The sequence below is a fragment of the Wickerhamiella sorbophila genome (assembly GCF_002251995.1).
Source record: "Wickerhamiella sorbophila strain DS02 chromosome Unknown contig2, whole genome shotgun sequence".
Lineage (NCBI taxonomy): Eukaryota > Fungi > Ascomycota > Dipodascomycetes > Dipodascales > Trichomonascaceae > Wickerhamiella > Wickerhamiella sorbophila.
Window position 1 is genome coordinate 288210 of NW_020194005.1, and position 17252 is coordinate 305461.

General features: G+C 49.3%; 10 protein-coding genes across 10 annotated transcripts; 6 read left to right on the forward strand and 4 right to left on the reverse strand.

Annotated features, from left to right (window-relative positions):
• Nucleotides 1–4: 4 nt before the first annotated feature.
• Nucleotides 5–691, reverse strand: B9G98_03422 (NAD(P)H-hydrate epimerase; the record flags this gene model as incomplete). Its single annotated transcript, XM_024809979.1, has 1 exon — nt 5–691. The coding sequence occupies one exon, from the start codon at nt 689–691 to the stop codon at nt 5–7; it is 687 nt and encodes a 228-aa protein (XP_024665747.1).
• A 40-nt stretch (nt 692–731) lies between these two features.
• Nucleotides 732–1616, forward strand: B9G98_03423 (RNA polymerase II transcription factor B subunit 4; the record flags this gene model as incomplete). Its single annotated transcript, XM_024809980.1, has 1 exon — nt 732–1616. The coding sequence occupies one exon, from the start codon at nt 732–734 to the stop codon at nt 1614–1616; it is 885 nt and encodes a 294-aa protein (XP_024665748.1).
• Nucleotides 1617–1656: 40 nt separating this feature from the next.
• Nucleotides 1657–3162, forward strand: B9G98_03424 (D-lactate dehydrogenase [cytochrome] 2, mitochondrial; the record flags this gene model as incomplete). Its single annotated transcript, XM_024809981.1, has 1 exon — nt 1657–3162. The coding sequence occupies one exon, from the start codon at nt 1657–1659 to the stop codon at nt 3160–3162; it is 1506 nt and encodes a 501-aa protein (XP_024665749.1).
• A 396-nt stretch (nt 3163–3558) lies between these two features.
• B9G98_03425 (Nuclear envelope protein ndc1) lies at nt 3559–5376 on the reverse strand (the record flags this gene model as incomplete). Its single annotated transcript, XM_024809982.1, has 1 exon — nt 3559–5376. One exon carries the CDS (start codon nt 5374–5376, stop codon nt 3559–3561), a length of 1818 nt encoding a protein of 605 aa, XP_024665750.1.
• A 135-nt stretch (nt 5377–5511) lies between these two features.
• Nucleotides 5512–8169, forward strand: B9G98_03426 (Nucleoporin NIC96; the record flags this gene model as incomplete). The annotated part of the gene is made up of 1 exon (XM_024809983.1): nt 5512–8169. One exon carries the CDS (start codon nt 5512–5514, stop codon nt 8167–8169), a length of 2658 nt encoding a protein of 885 aa, XP_024665751.1.
• Nucleotides 8170–8313: 144 nt separating this feature from the next.
• B9G98_03427 (hypothetical protein) lies at nt 8314–9312 on the forward strand (the record flags this gene model as incomplete). The annotated part of the gene is made up of 1 exon (XM_024809984.1): nt 8314–9312. The coding sequence occupies one exon, from the start codon at nt 8314–8316 to the stop codon at nt 9310–9312; it is 999 nt and encodes a 332-aa protein (XP_024665752.1).
• Nucleotide 9313: 1 nt separating this feature from the next.
• Nucleotides 9314–11680, reverse strand: B9G98_03428 (ATP-dependent DNA helicase CHL1; the record flags this gene model as incomplete). The annotated part of the gene is made up of 1 exon (XM_024809985.1): nt 9314–11680. The coding sequence occupies one exon, from the start codon at nt 11678–11680 to the stop codon at nt 9314–9316; it is 2367 nt and encodes a 788-aa protein (XP_024665753.1).
• Nucleotides 11681–11721: 41 nt separating this feature from the next.
• B9G98_03429 (hypothetical protein) lies at nt 11722–12699 on the forward strand (the record flags this gene model as incomplete). Its single annotated transcript, XM_024809986.1, has 1 exon — nt 11722–12699. One exon carries the CDS (start codon nt 11722–11724, stop codon nt 12697–12699), a length of 978 nt encoding a protein of 325 aa, XP_024665754.1.
• A 125-nt stretch (nt 12700–12824) lies between these two features.
• On the forward strand, nt 12825–13811 carry B9G98_03430 (Vacuolar protein sorting-associated protein 74; the record flags this gene model as incomplete). The annotated part of the gene is made up of 1 exon (XM_024809987.1): nt 12825–13811. One exon carries the CDS (start codon nt 12825–12827, stop codon nt 13809–13811), a length of 987 nt encoding a protein of 328 aa, XP_024665755.1.
• Nucleotides 13812–13856: 45 nt separating this feature from the next.
• Nucleotides 13857–17234, reverse strand: B9G98_03431 (Ubiquitin carboxyl-terminal hydrolase 2; the record flags this gene model as incomplete). Its single annotated transcript, XM_024809988.1, has 1 exon — nt 13857–17234. One exon carries the CDS (start codon nt 17232–17234, stop codon nt 13857–13859), a length of 3378 nt encoding a protein of 1125 aa, XP_024665756.1.
• Nucleotides 17235–17252: the final 18 nt, after the last annotated feature.

The following is a 17252-nucleotide window of genomic DNA, read 5'->3' on the forward strand; positions in this document are numbered from 1 at the left end:
ATATTTAATTTAATTCTTCAAAGACTTGCTGTGTACCCTCATAAGGAGGAACATCAAAGTCATATTTCTGAGCAAATGCAGGGGTGATGAACCGGCCGCCGATAAAGTGCCGACCTTTGAACGAATCAGCGCACTTTTTGGGAGCAGTGAGACTCACCAGAACCGACGGGTTGAATTTGGAATCGCCCGGACCGTTGTCGACATCCCAAGAAGATGGAATATCGACTGCAACCGTCGGCTTCGAGGTAGATGATAGCAGATCCATCACGGGCACGAAAGATTCACGAACTGGGGGTTTGAAAGAGAACCCAAATAGGGCATCAACAATGATATCCGCTGTACTAAACGCTGAAGGCAGGTCTTTGGTATCGACATAGGGCACCCTGAACACCTCGAGCTGGGTACGAAGACCATCGAACAGAGCACCCGAAGTGGGCTTTGGGCAGTATACTTTGGGTTCGTAGCCCATCAAAGACAAATGGCGTGAAGCAACAAGACCATCACCGCCGTTATTTCCTGGACCGACCAACACTAACACCTTTGATCCCTTGCTGGGCGGATGCACTCTGTACAGGGCATGGGCCACTGCCTGGCCAGCAAGCTCCATCAATTGATCAATTGAAAATCCGCAGGTGCCCATAAGCTCTTTGTCGATTCGAGCAGCCTGTTGGGCTGAAATCCGTTTGATCATGTTAAAACACAGCGACGGTTACCTAACACACATTCACGACATGGACGGAGTGGACGACACATCGGCTGTTTTACAGGCCGCTGGGCTGCACCAGCCTCCTGTGGAAGAAGCCCCGAGTCTTTTGTGTGTTATTATCGACACGCATGCCGAAGGATGGCATAAGCTGGAGGGTTGGTCGTTCAAGGAAACTATGGCGTCGGTTATGGTGCTACTCAATGCCCACATGGCGCTGTCTAATGCGAATGACGTCGCTGTGTTAGGGTTTAATGGAATGGGCCCCAGGATGGTGTATCCGCAAAAGGAGGACGCACCTTTGTCTGATGTGAAGCTCGAAGGAACAATGTACAGGCAGTTCCATAAAATGGACAAGACCGTGCTTGCAGCTCTTGCAACACAGCTCCAAGAAACAACAGTCAACAAGCATTGCTCTATCAGCGCCCCGCTGACGCTGGCACTGTGTTACACTCAGCGGATCATGAGACAGCGGCCCGGCACACGGGGCCGCATTTTGCTGGTCTCGGTCACCGGGGATGTGCCCAGCAAGTACATTTCCACCATGAACAGCATCTTTGCTGCTCAAAAGGCCCACATTCCAATTGATGTATGCAAGCTAGGGGGTGAGAAGACGAACCTACAGCAAGCAGCTGACTTTACAGGAGGTGCATACATCGACATTGCTCACCCCCGGGGCCTCGTTCAGTATTTCATGTCGACGTTCTTAATTGACCCGGCAACCAGGCAAATGCTCAACCAGGCAACCCAGCCAGAGGTCGACTTCCGAGCCGTTTGCTTCCTTACAAAAGAGGTGGTCGAAATAGGCCATGTCTGTTCCGTCTGTTTGTGCATCATGAAAGACGAACCGGATGGCTCTTGCCCTATTTGCCATACCGTTTTCGAATCTACCCAGCTCCCTAGTTTCACGTAGAGTTATTTATTGTCTGACCCGCCTGCGGGTTCATTTAGTCATGATTCGTCCAAGTCTCGGAGTCAGATGGGGAGCTATTCGCGCCTACTCAAAGCTCACTGCCGAGCATTACAATGTTGCCAGGGGCTCATACGGATCTATTGAACAGTCTGATTTGGATTTCTTCAAAAGCATCGTGCCAAATGGTGTTGTTACCGATGCCTCAGATCTCGAGATGTTTAATGAGGATTGGATGCACAAATATCGCGGTCAGTCCAAGGTTATGTTAAAGCCGCAGAACACCGAGCAGGTGAGCAAGATTATGGCCCATTGCAATGCCAGGAAGCTTGCTGTCGTTCCTCAAGGTGGTAACACTGGCCTGGTGGGTGGCTCTGTTCCGGTGTTTGACGAGATCATTCTCTCATTGGCCAATATGAACAAAATCCGCCATTTCGACCCTGTGTCGGGAGTGTTGACCGCCGACGCTGGTGTCATCCTCCAAAATGCCGATGACTATCTGCGCACTCAGGGTTTCATTTTCCCCCTAGACCTTGGTGCAAAGGGGTCCTGCCAAATCGGTGGTAACCTTGCCACGAACGCCGGTGGATTGCGCTTATTGAGATACGGATCTCTGCATGGAACCGTGCTGGGTGTTGAGGGCGTTTTCGCCACAGGTGAGGTCTTTGATGGCCTTAGTTCTCTTCGTAAGGACAACACTGGCTACGACCTCAAGCAGCTTTTTATTGGCAGTGAAGGCACTCTCGGTGTTATCACTGGGTTATCTATTATTTGCCCTCCCAAGCCCAATGCGGTCAATGTCGCGTTCCTCGGTTTGGAGTCGTTCGACAAAGTCCAAGAGGCGTTCGTCAAGTCTCGCAGTCACTTGGCGGAGATTTTAAGTTCATTCGAGTGCATGGATGCTTCATCTCTCAAGCTGGCCAGCCATCATTGCTCTTTGCAGGCTCCATTGTCTGATGTCCACCCCTTTTCGGTACTCATTGAGACTTCTGGCTCAAACAGTGCCCACGACGAGGAGAAGCTCAGCGGCTTCCTTGAGGCATTGATGGAAGAAGGTATCATCACCGACGGTGTGCTTGCCCAAGATGAGACCCAGATTGCCAACTTGTGGTACTGGCGTGAGTTCATCCCCGAAGCTTCTACAAAAGCTGGCGGTGTTTACAAGTACGATGTTTCGTTGCCATTGCCTGCAATGTGGGAGCTGGTTGATGCTACCAATGACCGTTTGATTAAGCAAAATTTGGTTGGATCCACCGACGAATTCCCTGTTGTCGACACTATTGGTTATGGTCATATTGGCGATAGCAATTTGCATTTGAACGTGGCTGTCCGCAGGTACGACGACCGGGTCGAACAGGCTCTTGAGCCTTTTGTGTTTGAATTTGTTGCCAAACACAAGGGCTCGGTGAGTGCTGAGCACGGATTGGGATTCCAAAAGGCCCACGCCCTGCACTACTCGAAATCAGAGCACATGATTGGGCTCATGAAAGCGTTGAAGAGGCACTACGACCCTAATCTCATTCTGAACCCCTACAAGTATCTTCCCTAGATAGTAAACTCAAGGCTTCGCTAGCTGCCTGGTCAATTGCCTGAAAGCGTTTAGGACCCATTTTAACACCACCGTACCAACGGGTTACCACAATTACGACATCTTCGATATTCTGCTGCTTGAGCATGAACAGTATCCGTTGAGCAGCCGGCGGCTCGCCATTATCGTTGGCCTCTTCATAGACATGTACTCCGGTCCTGATCCGGCACGCAGATATGTTATGGGTCGCTTTGGCCGTATCTTTACTAGCTTTTAGTTCTTTAATTAGTTTAGCAGCTTGTTCAATCGTGTCTGCTCTTATCGCCCGCCCCACAAACCGCGATTTTTGTACTACTAAGGGCGACGACACTGCCCACATGCTTAGTCGGTTGATTTGGTAAATATGTATTTATGTCTCTACAGGCCTGCACGCTTTTTAACCGCATCATTTACTTTAAGATCGTCAAAATAAATACCAAAGCGCGTAGCGATACTATCGAATGCACTCACTGCACTCTGGTGTACTGTCAACAAAGGGCCAAAGTCGGGTTCCACTAAACCCGCCTGAACGGCAACGTCTTCCCATTGACTTTTGTCCCGCTTCATTACCTTGTCCAGCAAAGATAACAAAGTGTCAAGTTGGGCCAATGTAGCGGCAATATCCACCTGAACGTAGCCGAAGGGATCCTCATCATGGGAAGCGACAATGAGACCCGAAACTGATTCCAAGGCTAACGAGAGTAGTCCGCATTGAGGGATGAGTTTGTGAGCCTGACGCTGAGAAGTATGTCTAAACGGCTTTCCAACAGAACTGAGAAGGAACTTGCGATGAGTTTGGCTCATGCATGCCAACAATGGCTTTTTGAGATCCGGAATGGCGACCCCAAGCCACCTAATGGCATCTTGCGATCTTTGGGCACTGGGATCTTGCATTTGGTCAATAAGGCGCATGGACGGACTGATGCGTGCTCTCACAAATACGTTCTTGGTCTCTGGCTTCAACTGTTCGACCGTAGTAGTGGTTGCTGGCCGCGTGAAAAGACAGCTGCTGCTCATATGAGCCGCATGAGCTAGGGCATCAGATGCTTTACTAGTACCTTGAGGGACCTTTTCAGCAGGCTTGGGTTTTGCTTCCAAAGACTGGACAGTGGTTCCTACCAGCTTGGCGTATTCCGCACGTATAAGTTTCCAGACAACTCTGTCTGAATCGACGTCTTTGAAAATAGACTTGCGACGCTGTTCATCTCTACGAGCAATGAAAAGCAACTCCTGCCATGCCGTCAGTTGGGTCAGTGAGCCAGATCTATGTTGGAATCCAGATAGCAGTGAACCATTTGGATCTTGAGAGGGGGATGAAATGGTATGCCCTCTATGGTAAGGGCCCAATGACATATAAACTCTAAAGGCAGAGTTGGCGATAGTCCAAATCATAACTAACCCGAAAAAGTGGTAGCTGGCCCCCGAAATAACCTTAATGCTAGGGAACTCAGTTTGGCCTTGGATATTTAAGCCAAACACTTTATACAGCTTGTGCACGTAGTTGTGAGAAGCAGAATAAACGAGGATCCAAGACCCCACAATTGCAGATGACGCAACGAAACCAGAAACCAACGTTTTTTGAGCAGACGACTTCAATTGGCGCCAAGGAGCTTCGATTCGAACCTCGGAACCCAGAACATCAAAACCTGCAATTAAATGGTATGCGGCATAGACGAAACCCACATAAATAGCAAAATGGTGTCTAAAACAGAACTCTTGATTCACAACCCGAAGATCACCGTGCGGGGACGCATTCAAGTTCTTTGGCAACCCTGGTGGGGTAGGAGGCAGCTCAACTTTGATGACTTCAAACAGCGGAGAACTACCAGAGGCGAAAAGCCAAATGTAAATTACCGCGCTCAGACTGTATGCAGCTGCCAAAGACAAATAACTCGGAGCCAACAGCTTACGGCCAATTTCCCAAGCCAAGCTCGGGTAGTATTGGCTATATGTAGCGATGCGCACTTTCCTAGCCAGCAAAACAACCATTATTGCAGCCATAAGACCTGAAAAGCTGTACAAAAACGCGATGCCGAGGTCGAAACGCTGTAAAAGACAAAAGGGCACCGAAACAAACGTCAAGAACTTGATGAGATTGAAGAACCGTGCATTCAATACCCACGCAAGCAGCTTGGTGTACGGCACACCATTACGAGCAATCTTGTGCCGTGGAAGTAGTCGCACTACAGACACCATGATTGTCGATTGTTTATTTTACCAACTTTGATCCGCCAGCGGTCCACAAAGCTTAGTCAAAGAGGAAGAGGAAAAAAAAAACAAATCGCCAAAACACGCTGACAAAAACCCTGTCTTTTGAATCCCCAAATTGTTATGGCATTGGTGAATAGGCCAGCGGCTGCCGAACTGAAGGAGCTTTTGGAGGCGTCGTACAACTTGCCCAATGCGACGTGTGATTTAGGTCGTGTTCGGCTCGGACTTCCCGAGCTTCAGCACGTGGTGAAGACTCGTACACCTGCTGGAGCAAAGATAGACGCCAAGGCCCATTATTTGTTGGCTGGATCGGGGTTTAATGCTGAACAGGTTCACTCTGAGATTGGAATGCTGAGATTCTCTGTTGAGCAGGATCAATCTCGGCCCACTGGCTCGGCAACTAGAGGTGTTGAGGGCTATCTATCTTCGAAAAAGACTGACAATGTATTCGCTTCCATTGATTCGTTGGTGCAGTCTTCTGCGCATGATTTCGATTATTTTGTTGCCCAAAAACTAGCTTTGGACTGGCGTGGACTCAAGCAGCAGATCCAAACAATGCTGGGTCTCGCTTCTAACGCTCAGGGCGCGCCTGCTTCGCAATCAATCCAGAACAGTGATACTTCTGCATTCCCTGCGGCGTCAGATATGACACTGGCTGCAATTAACTGGGGTAGACGTCGTGTTGGCCGATTTCTACTGGGAGAAGCGTCTACAGAGATTCCCGATGCCTCAGCTGTCCAACGGGCCCATGATTTTGCTGCGGTAGTAACAGAGATTAATGATGCTTGGCAATTAAACAAGCCCTTCAATGTTGCTCGTCGCTTTTGTGAAGTCTCTGCAGCGTACGAATTAGCAAACTGCCCTCAATTGAACGATACTTGGAAGGCCATCGAGCTGCTGGCGGGACCGCAGCCCAATCTCCGTCAATTCTCGAAACAATATTTGAGCACGCGCCCCACCGACCAGACCCGCATGCGTCAACTGATTACGTTCAAGTCGAAGGAGTACTTGGAGCAACAGTATCGTGCCTACATTGAGGGCGAGATCGACTCTCATCGTCATGAAGCTAATCTTGGTGGTGTACCGTCAAGTTATAACAAGGTCAAGGCATTTGTTGCCCTCAAGTTTTTCAGAAACGGTCAATGGGACTCGAGGATTGAGACAATCAACAAAACACCGATTTGGGCCCAGCTGTACTACTTGGTTCGTGCTGGCTACCTCAAAGAAGCATCTCAGCTGGTCCTGGAACGCAACGACATTTTCGAGTCGGTCGAAAGCACCTTTGCTGCTTATTTCACTGCTTATTTCCAGTCACCAGATCACATGCTATCCGAACATTACCGTGAAATGATTCATTTAGAATACGCACAGCTTTTCCGCCCAGGCGCGGTATTTGACCCTTTCAAGCAGGCACTCTACAAGATTATTGGGCGTTGTGAACTCCAGCGTAGCTCATTGCCTCAGGTGGCTGTCACCACAGAGGACTGGATGTGGCTTCAGCTGGCCCTTGTTCGCGAAGCTGTTTCGGGTACTGAACTCCGAAACGATCGATACGATCTCACCGATTTGCAGCGTGTTGTTCTGGAGACCGGGCCCGAACACTTTGAACCTACTGGCTTGAACCCTGGCAAGTATTTCGGCTTGCAGATTCTGATTGGTCTTTACGAAAACGCAGTGGAGTTTTTGTACAAATCTCATGAACTTTACGCTATTCATTACGCTATTGCTCTCGCAGCGTACGGTCTGCTTCGCCCTGATGATACTCCGGATATGCCAGCCAACGACAGTGCAGTGGCCACCAACGCTGATATTAAGACATTTGACTTTGCTGGAGCAGTTGGTAGATACACCAGGATCATGCGGAGCAGCGAACCTGAGAGTGCTGTCAACTACCTTGTCCTTATTGCCCTTTCTGCTGATCACAACCCTGCTCAGCTTACACTGTGCCACGAAGCACTTCAGGAGCTTGTCCTTGAAACGCGCAAGTTTCCAGAACTCATTGGGGATTCACAGGATGGTGGTCCTCAGGGTGCAATTGATGCACGCCGTGAGCTTATTGGCTTGGCAGCCAAGAAGAAGTATCTGCATGTCATTGCTCATGGATCGGCAATCAAGGCAGATGGTGACGGGCGTGTGCTTGATGCTATTCTGCTTTATCACTTGTCCGAGTGCGATGAAAAGGTCCTAGAAATGGTCAACCATGCATTGGGCCAGACATTGGCATCTGCCGAACTCGGACAGCCGCTTTCCAGCACGCCTGGAGATCCTCTGATCTCTGGATTTTCTTCTAACAGCGACCCAGTGCAGCTGGCCCGCAATTTACTGCGAATCCAGCAGCAAAACCTCTCTTTACGACCGGATACTACCGTCACCACGTCATCTCGACGCCAAACTACTCAAACGTTGTTGCTGATTGCCGAGGCTATTGACCTACTGGCAGAGAAACGATACAACGAGTGCTTAGAGCGTCTCAGCGAGTCAGGAATCGTGATCCTGTCCGCGTCAATTGCCGAAGTTCGTGAACATGCCCTGCAGTTCAACCGGTACGATGAATCGGTTGCTCGTAATATCCCTAACGTGCTTGTGATTGCCATGGAATGCTGCGTAGCACTAATACAGAGCCTGCAGACCTCCAACAACCCTGCCTCTGCCTATATTATTGCCCAACATAAGCGGTGGGCTGCCAACTGTATGATTTACGCTGGCCTTTTACAATACAGAATGCCGCGCCAAGTGTATACGCGTTTGACTCAGCTGGAGCTTAATCTGAGCCGATAGTTACATACATATATACAAGAAATCAAACAGCTTCCGTAAACCCACCTGTTCTTGGCCCCAGACGCGGCCTGACGCCCCCAGCCGCCGCCACAAATACCCCTACCCTAGTTGGGGCTGAATAAAAGGCAACAACGCTCGAACCGGATGGCGATTATTGCTGCGACCATAATGTCTGACAACCCTGGTGGGCAAAAGGACCCCAATTGCAAGAAAACAGGGTTTCGAGGACCTTTCGACATGAACAAAGAACGTGCCATTGAAGCTGCCCGCAAATTTTATGCGGCAGATTCGAAGCTGACCACCGAGCAACGCAAGGAAATGTCCCAGAGTTTGTGGAGATCTTGGGCTATTCGGCCTATCGGCGGCCTTGCGTTTGCAATTGCTGGTATGGCCGCTCCAAACTGGTTGAAGCGGACAGGCAGAATGAACCCCAAACGCAAAACTGGGCCCCTACAGTTCTTCTTGGGTCTTGGTGGGCTGTTCTTTGGCCAAGGCGTCACAGCTGCTGTGGGGTACAACTATTACTACCAGAAGTTTGCCCGCAAAAACCCCAATCAGGCCATTGCCTGGGGCATGATGGGCTTTGTCCCCTCACGTCTTCCTGCCCGTTACTATGAACTCACATCGCGGGATCCTCGGTACATTATGAAGGATCCAGACACCATTGATTGGAATACTGAAGTGATGTTCCCGCTCAACTTGGTTGCCCATCGCGATAACCAGAGTAATATCCATGTACTGGGTGACAGAAGAGCTGGCGAGATCCGGCCTGCGTCATCGACATACGGCCAACTACCTACCGAGCCAGGGCAAACTACTGAGCGGGATGGGTTCCTATCGCAGCCTCCTCAGCCTCCTCAGCCTCCTCAGTCTCAGCAAGCTCAGAGGACCTCGAAACCGGGATCATCGTGGGATTGCGTTCGTGGCGGCAGCAGCCTTCAGCCCTCCCCGCCCGCGGATCAAGGCTGGTTACCCCCACCTTTGCCTGATGTACCCCAGCAGGAGTTTACAGGGCTTCAAAGTGAAAAGCCCAAGAACGAACTTGAAGAGGAACAAGCCAAATTCGACGAAATGGTTGAAAAAGCTCGGAAAGGTGCCGGTGTAGGTGATGATTTCACCGAAACTGAGAAGAAGTGGCGATAAACTATTTCGATTCAAAGAATTTCTTTGAAATACTAATGCTTTCGTCGAATGAACTGGGCGTTTGCAGGGAATCATGAACCCAACCTGAAAGCTTCCGCTGGATGTTTGGAAGTTGATAGCGTTTATCGAGCAGATATACTATTGAATAGTCTTTGATATGCCGAATTGCTCTTCCCACACTCTGGTTCACTGCCCTCATTGACAGATTCTCGTAGTAGGCTCTAGCTTCTGCGGCAGCCTCCGCTTTGGATTTGCCGGCAGCCATCGCCCCGTTCTGGATATGGTCGCGTTTAGCAATGAGCTCTGCTGAAAAGGCATTGGGGAAAGGTAAGCCTACCATTACCACGCCGCGAGCTAAATCATCGCTGAAGTTGATCCCCTCCGACATTTTGCCGCCGACAACCGCCATCAACAGAGCACCCTCAGGTGCCTTTTGTGAGTATTCTCCGAGGATTGCGTCAACGGACTTCCTGCTGTCTTCGGTGAAAAGCTTTTTGAGACGCTCAAGCTTTTTGTATTCCGGCATTTTTTTGAATTGGCCAAGTACTTGGTCCAGGTATTTGTAGCTGGGGAAAAACACCACGACGCCAGCAGGAACGCTCTCTGAAATCTTGTAAATAGCTTGGCACAGCTCCGCAATCATACTAGTATCGTTTCTTTTAGCGAATGTAAACTCGAACTCCACATTATACGGACCACGGCCCAGGGCCTGGGCAATAAAGCTCGATTTGGGAATGACATGGCCACAGCTAAACACTTCAATTTGCTCGCGGGGCACATAAGGGAACAATTGCGTGAAATAGTCATTGACTGGTTCCATTGTGCCACCAGACAGTACAACGCAACGAGCCTGGTCGACTAGATCTTTGAACTGGTTACTTGGATCCAGTAATAAATAATGTGCACAGAGCTGGTTTGATTCTGTGCGATCATAGAACAGCTTACCGTCCGCCAATGGATCGATAGAGTAAGCTAGAAAGTCAATGATACGGCTCAGACACATTGCCTCAGGTTTGATTGATAGCTCTGTATCTTGTTGGATATAGCTATCGACCTTGAACGCGAGTTTCGATGTCACAAGAAACTCTTGAAGGCTGTACAGATCAACGAGATCAGCCGTGCCGCTAAACAGCTCTGATCTGGAGATTTTTGTACCAGGGGCCGGTTTTGCCGATGGAAGAGCTGTGGCCTTTTCAAAAAAGCTAGCGAGGGATTGGATCACTTTTATGGTCTGAGCGAGATTGGTCCGATTAGACACCGACAATCGACTACCCACTCTTTTCTGGTAGATCTTCAAACCACTTAAAGCACCATCACACTCATGTTTTGTTACTTTGGCCGAATATAGTGACGACACCACGTCGATCAAGTTATGTGCTTCATCGATAATAACAATGGAGTCTGCAATGTCGAGATTCAGCGCCTGACGAGCACTTGCTTGAACCAGCAATTGATAGGGCAGCACAATAACCTCACAGAATGGGACCATATCTCTAGCCCGGTAATAAGGACACACCTCGAGCTGAGTACCCAAGTTTCCCAGCTCCTCGATATCCATAATATCCGCCAGCACGATTTCGGCAAACTCCTTACTCTTTGGGTGCTCAGCGGGCTTTTTGTACTCACACTTTTTTGCAGAGTTTTGTAAATCAAGGCACCTGTCGTTCATTTTTTGCACTGATCCCAAACTGCGCACCTTGGGATTGACACAGAGCTGTTTCCTTGATCCTAATGTGACAAGCCGCACAGGCTGAGACTTATCCGACCACGAGGCAGGAACGTCCAAAAGTTTCACTGCTCCAATCAATTGGGACAGCTGCGAGTGAGTTCTGGATGTGAAGTAAATCTTGAACGGGGTTCGAAGCCCTTCCAAGTCCTCGTCGGGCTGTTTCATTTTCTCCATAAGAGCCTTAGTCTCAGCATCAAGCAGCGTGTCTTCCAGTAAATAATTGGGAGTCTCGGCAAGATGCGGACGTTTTTCGGGTCTACCTGTAGGCTTTGGAGTTTTTCTCGCCAGAGCCTGCCGGGCCTTTTCCACAACCTTCTCTAATATTTCCCCCCGTAGCTTGTGATTCTCAATTTCCAATTCTTTTGCCGCAGTGATACTCCACTCAGGCCCCTTCGAGCTATCAATGGCGCCCAATTTCGCGTCCAATTCCCGTTTCTCCGCGTCCCGCACCCACGTCAGCGTGGGGCAGATCAAAGATAGAGTTTTCCCGGTACCTGTGGGGCTTTCGAAGATACCCACTTTTTTGCTATCGAGCGTTCGATATAAAGTCTCCATAAAAGACAGTTGGATGTCGTACGGCTCGTACGGGTGGTTGTATTTGCCGCCATTTCTGCCTGTACTCTTGGCGTTCACATGCATATATATTACGTTAGGACGACAGGTTGAATCTGAACTTTCTTATGCCTTCGCCCATTTTTTTGTCGCGGCCGCCTCCGGGGTTTTCTGTGGCGGCAATAGCGCGAGGAATGCAGTTGACATTTGTTGGTAGTTACCGAGCGCTGCAAAATCCAGAACTGCCGAAATACGGCTACTATCGCAAGGCCATGGTGCTTATAGTCTGGTCCTTGGGCCTGGAGTTGGGGCTGAGGCTCGCGTTTGGCATTCTTCGCTGGGGGCTTATGCTCTGTGGGGCGAGTGCGTCGGTAGTCGACAGTCTGATGTGGACTTTGAATGAGGTGCTGCTAATGCGCCAGTTTCTCATCATGCTTTGCAACGACCCCAGGTTGATGGATGACGTATTCGTACGGTCTCTACAGTTTGTGGATCTCACGAACAAGCAGAAGCATCCTAACGAAAGTGTGCGACTGTACAGCCCGATCATTGAAATGAAGGAGGTGAATGTTGCCGGTAACATGCGCATGAGCTCGTGCAAACGGCTGCTTCGTCGCTTCGCTAAACGCACCCTATACTTTTTGGGAGTGGGGGTCCTCAGTCGTATCCCGCGGGTCGGAATGCTTGTCGTGCCTCTTATTGCATTTCAAAGCCTACAAAGCTATATCGGCAGCGATTCTGCGATTGGCGTGTTTCTGCTTGCCATGGTTCTTCCCCAGCATTATTTCCTAGTGCTTCTTGCAGTAATGAACGGATCAAGAGCACTCATGAACGACCTTTTGCGACCGTACTTTGCTCGCCTGCCGTTCAATCACAGCTCCAAACGCCTATGGTTCCAGAACCGTCAAGCAGTTCTCATAGGCTTTGGGTTTGCATTTTATCTTCTATCCCGTTTACCCTATGTTGGATTACTTGTCTACGGGTTCGCATCTGCAGCTACTGCATATCTGGTGACCAAAGTCACAGACCCTCCTCCGGAAAACCAAATGGAGTTGGGCGTATGGACAGAACAACAAAGCCTTTGGACAAAACCTATCTATGATTAACCTCTAATTATTCTATGCATCTCCGCCCCCCCAAAAATTTTCCATAATAGAGCCATGCCGCAACAGGTGCCTTAAGAAAACCGCCTGGCGCGGCTTGGGCCTTACATCATCCATCACGTCAAAAAATGTCATCTGGGCTGCAACGACGAAGGGGCCACGGTGGTACGACTGCGACTACCGAGCGGGGGGGCACGTTTGAAAATGATGATCATCGCGTTGCGTACGACTCCAGAGATGTGCCGTCCGATAACGACGAGCAGGCCCAGTCCCGGCTAACCCTAATGGAAGAGGTGCTGCTTTTGGGTATCAAGGACGAAGAGGGCTACCTCTCTTTCTGGAACGACAGCATCTCGTACGTGTTGAGAGGATGTATAATGATAGAATTGGCTTTGCGTGGCAAAATCGCCATGGTCAATGACCCAGTGCGTCGGCGTGTACCTTTAGAAGACCGATTGGTCGAACTTGTCGACAGTCGGATGACCGGAGACGTCCTGTTGGACGAGACACTCAGACTCATGAAACAAACCGAAGAACATCTGAGCGTGGCTACTTGGATAAATTATCTGTCTGGTGAGACCTGGAATATAACCAAGATTTCGTACCAGCTCAAACAAGTGCGTGAGCGACTGTCAAAGGGCCTAGTTGATAAGGGTATTCTGCGCACAGAAAAGCGTAATTTCTTTTTGTTCAATATGCCTACACATCCTCTTGCGGATGCGGCTGTAAAAGAAGAAGTCCGCCGCAGGCTGGTCCATTTGGTCACTACAAATGAGCCCAACCTGGAGCCCACTTCAACCTGTCCGGCAAAAATGCCTTACCGCTATTTGCGGACTATTGCGCTGGTCACTTCTGCATATACCGGTGATGTGCTTGAGAACGCCCTTACTTTGATGGGCTACGACGCTCGCGATAAAGCGTTTATGCGCGCTCAGGCCCTACTCGATGATTACTCCGAGTATCCGTTCAGCACCCGTCACGAAGCCTGGGCCACCGCTCTGGCCGAACTGGTCTCTTATGAAACAGATAATCTCAGTGATACGGCTAATCTTTCAATCGAGGTTTTTGCTGCCGTTCTTAAAGTGTACACTCAGGTCCATGACAACCCTCTTTGAAGCTTTAAATATATATAAAAAAAACCGCTGCATTTCAGTTTTAACTCAATCGGAATTCGTCAAATCCACAACCTCGACTTCCGAGCTCGATTGATTTTGCACAATGGGGCCTGAAATACGGCTGCTGAGTTTGTCGACAAAGTCTTCACGGACAAACACTAAAAAGTAGGGGGTGGCATCGTTGCTCAGAGACATATCGAGAGCCTCCGTTGAGGGCACAGCCGTGACGTTTTCATCATTGTACTTGTAAAATTGATCAGTGGCAAAGTCGTGGATATAAACCCAGTAGTGGCCGAACGAGACTTGGCCGCGATGGATGAACAATGCGTAAATTTTGTAGCCGTATTTTTTGAAATCAACAAACTGGCCCTCAATCTCTTTTGACAGCTCCAATTTTTCCGCCTCCAGCTGCTGTTCAACCGCCAACATCTGGTTACGTCGCGTATACAGATGAACCAGTGTCTCATCCGCACTATCTAGGCCGGAATTTTCCAGCCACTCAATACAAGTCTCCAGAGTCCCCCGCACCGTATCGCCTCCAGGCAGAGGTTTTTCATGTACTTTGAGTATCTCTTCTATTTCGCTCAACCTGGCCCGCAAGACTCGGACCTTGGCTCGGCGGCTGAGAATCTCAGCATCGTCAGTCTCCAAGTATCGATCCAAATACACAGTATCACCGAAAATGAGAGGAGCCGTTGACTTGTAGGGCTTTCCCGTAGTGCGGTCAAATTGTACACGTTGAATCTGGATCTGTAAAATGGGTGGCAGTTTTTTGGCGCTCAGTTCGCGGATAGTTTCTCCCTCCGACATCTTGAGCACCTCATAGTTGAAGTAACTGTCGAGTGCATCATAAATATCACGAGGTCCATCGGCAACATCGACCATCAAGGTAGAGAAAAGCTCGGTTTTTTTGCGAATTTCTCCTTCCCCGGATGCATTCTGTAAAGTTTGCACAGTCAACCCATAAAACAAATCTTTCACCAAATCCAGTTGTTCGCCGTTAGGGTCAGAGCCACTTGCACAAACAGCAGCTTCAATTTGAAACAGAACGTTTTCAATGCATTCTGTGACATCCTGCTGCCGCTGCAATGCAGTAGACAGATCATGAATGGGTTTGGTTTCAGCATTTGGTGGACTGGTCATGCTAAACTCACTTTCAACATCAACCTGCATGCCTGGAATCTCCACAGAGCTCGGAATGGACTGGTCGTACATCCGCACCTCGCTATTGTCGAGTTTGACTTCATCCATCGGTGAAATCGGTGAGGACGTAGAGGACAAAGAGGTCGTATCCATACCATCAAAGCTCTCCAACGGCTCAGTCTCAACCTCACCAGATAGCTCTTGTTGCTTTGCTCGTGCTTCCGCAGCCTCAGCTGCTCTACGACGAATACTTTCTTGCTCTGCTTGGGCTTCTGCAGTTGCAACCTGTGCAGCTACGTCTTCCTCCGGCGGAACAAGAGCCATGTAGGCTAAATCCTCCTCTGGAACCACGTAGCGATCATGGGTATCCGTCATGCTCTTGAACAAACCACCAAGAGACTTTACAAATTGTTGTGAACGTTCAACCTCAGCAAATGGAACTTGTCGCCCACCTACAGTCTTTTTCTTCATCGACGCATCGTTGTGCTGGGCCTTCTCGTCGTCGAAATCGACCAAAAGATGCCGCAACGGATCAATGGTATAATAGAATTGTAATAATGAGTTCAAGTAGCACGTATTTCCAATATTCCAGAGCCCGACTGGCCCAGTATTGGAAGACTCCTCAACGACTGGTTCACTCGTGGACAAATAACCTTCAATGTACTTGCTTTCACGGCTTTGACCCACTGCTCTCAGCGCTTGTCGCAGACGTAGTGCTGACTTGGGTTCCTCCATGACTTGTACTTCAAAAACTGCTATGATGTCTTTGTCCTCCATAGCGTCTCCTACGCCCAACATATTGTAACCTTCAGCACTTGTGCAAGGTTCAAGAGCTAGCAAGGTTTCTACCCTGTTCAAAATTTCCGGGTCTTGGCGAGCAATGCCAATTGTTTTCAGAGCAATTCGACCCTCATACCCTGCAACGAGACTAGCTCGATCGCGGGAAGCAACTGTTTCGAAAAGTGTGAGGTTATCAGTACTCTCATTTGCGTTTAAAAGCTTCATGGCCGTTTCATAGTCCATTGTCATGGCTTCTGACAGTCTACGAAGCTCCTGACTTTGGCGATGATCGGCGATGGCACTAATCTTCTGAGCGAGGTCTTCGTAGGCAGCATCGGGGAATATCTTTGACTCTAATTTGTTCAAAAATACCTGGGTAATTTGGTCCTCACTTTCGGAACCATCGATGTCAAGGTCTAAAGCGTCATAGGCATCTTCAATGGCACCTAATGTTTGAGTGCCTAGTGAGATCAGCTCCATAACCCGTGTTTGAAGTTCCTCGGAATCCCGATTTTGTGCAATTATTTTAAGGCTCTCAAGGTAGTGCGGGGTGTTGCGAGCATCGTTTTGGACCTGCAAAGAATATCGTTGCCAGATCCCATCGTCCGTGAACGAGCTTGTACAACCAAGTGAACCAAAGTACTTGCTGGAAAGCGATGGAATAGTGGGTAAGTTCGAGCAGCCCAAAAAATGACCCAAAGTAGAGGTCATATTTACTTCGTAAACCGGCCAATGGCTCCCAAATTGCTTGCCACCTTTGTTGAGGCCGAACAACGAAATCTCTGTAAGAAGACCTTTATAATAAAGCCTTTCTTCGTCGGACTCGAATTGGGGCGGATCGTAAACGCGTTCATCTTCATTTTTCACGAACCCCAATTTCGGCAACAAGCTCAGATCAATATGTACACTTGCTCGGGCGGATGAAAACGGAATGGGGCGTGGAGGATTCTGAACCAAAGAATTGCGGACAATTGTATAAAAAGTTTCAAGGCATGTTGTTATTGTAGGAGCAGTGTCACCATTGTACGTCTCCGGGCGGTTCTCGAACCTTTTGTTGATTTCCGACACGTCGAACATGCTCCACTCTTCAGCCGTCAACTTCTGCGACCAAAACTTAATACCCAGCACAGATCCAGTGAGCGAGCATTTGAACTCTAGCGATAGCTCGCCATCATAGTCGGCTAGTTTATCGGTCAGATGCCAGTCGTAATCGATTGAGCCGTTGGTCGGGGCAGGGGGAGCAATGGTGGCGTAGAAATGCCACTTTATATCGGCAAAAAAGCCTCTCAGAGTAGTGTGTGAGTCGCCTACCAACGCATCCAATGCCATGTCTGACTTGGCTTCTTGGACAATGGGCGCAATCGCCATCAATGGCCTGGATCGGCCAGCGGCCCGCTTGGTTGTAAGGAGCTCCACAGGAGACAGACTCACAAGGTCTTCATGCGGTATAAAGCACAGGATCTCCTCAATCAAGCGCTGACTCGAGCGGCCACCTGTCATTTCGCACGAGTTCAAAAA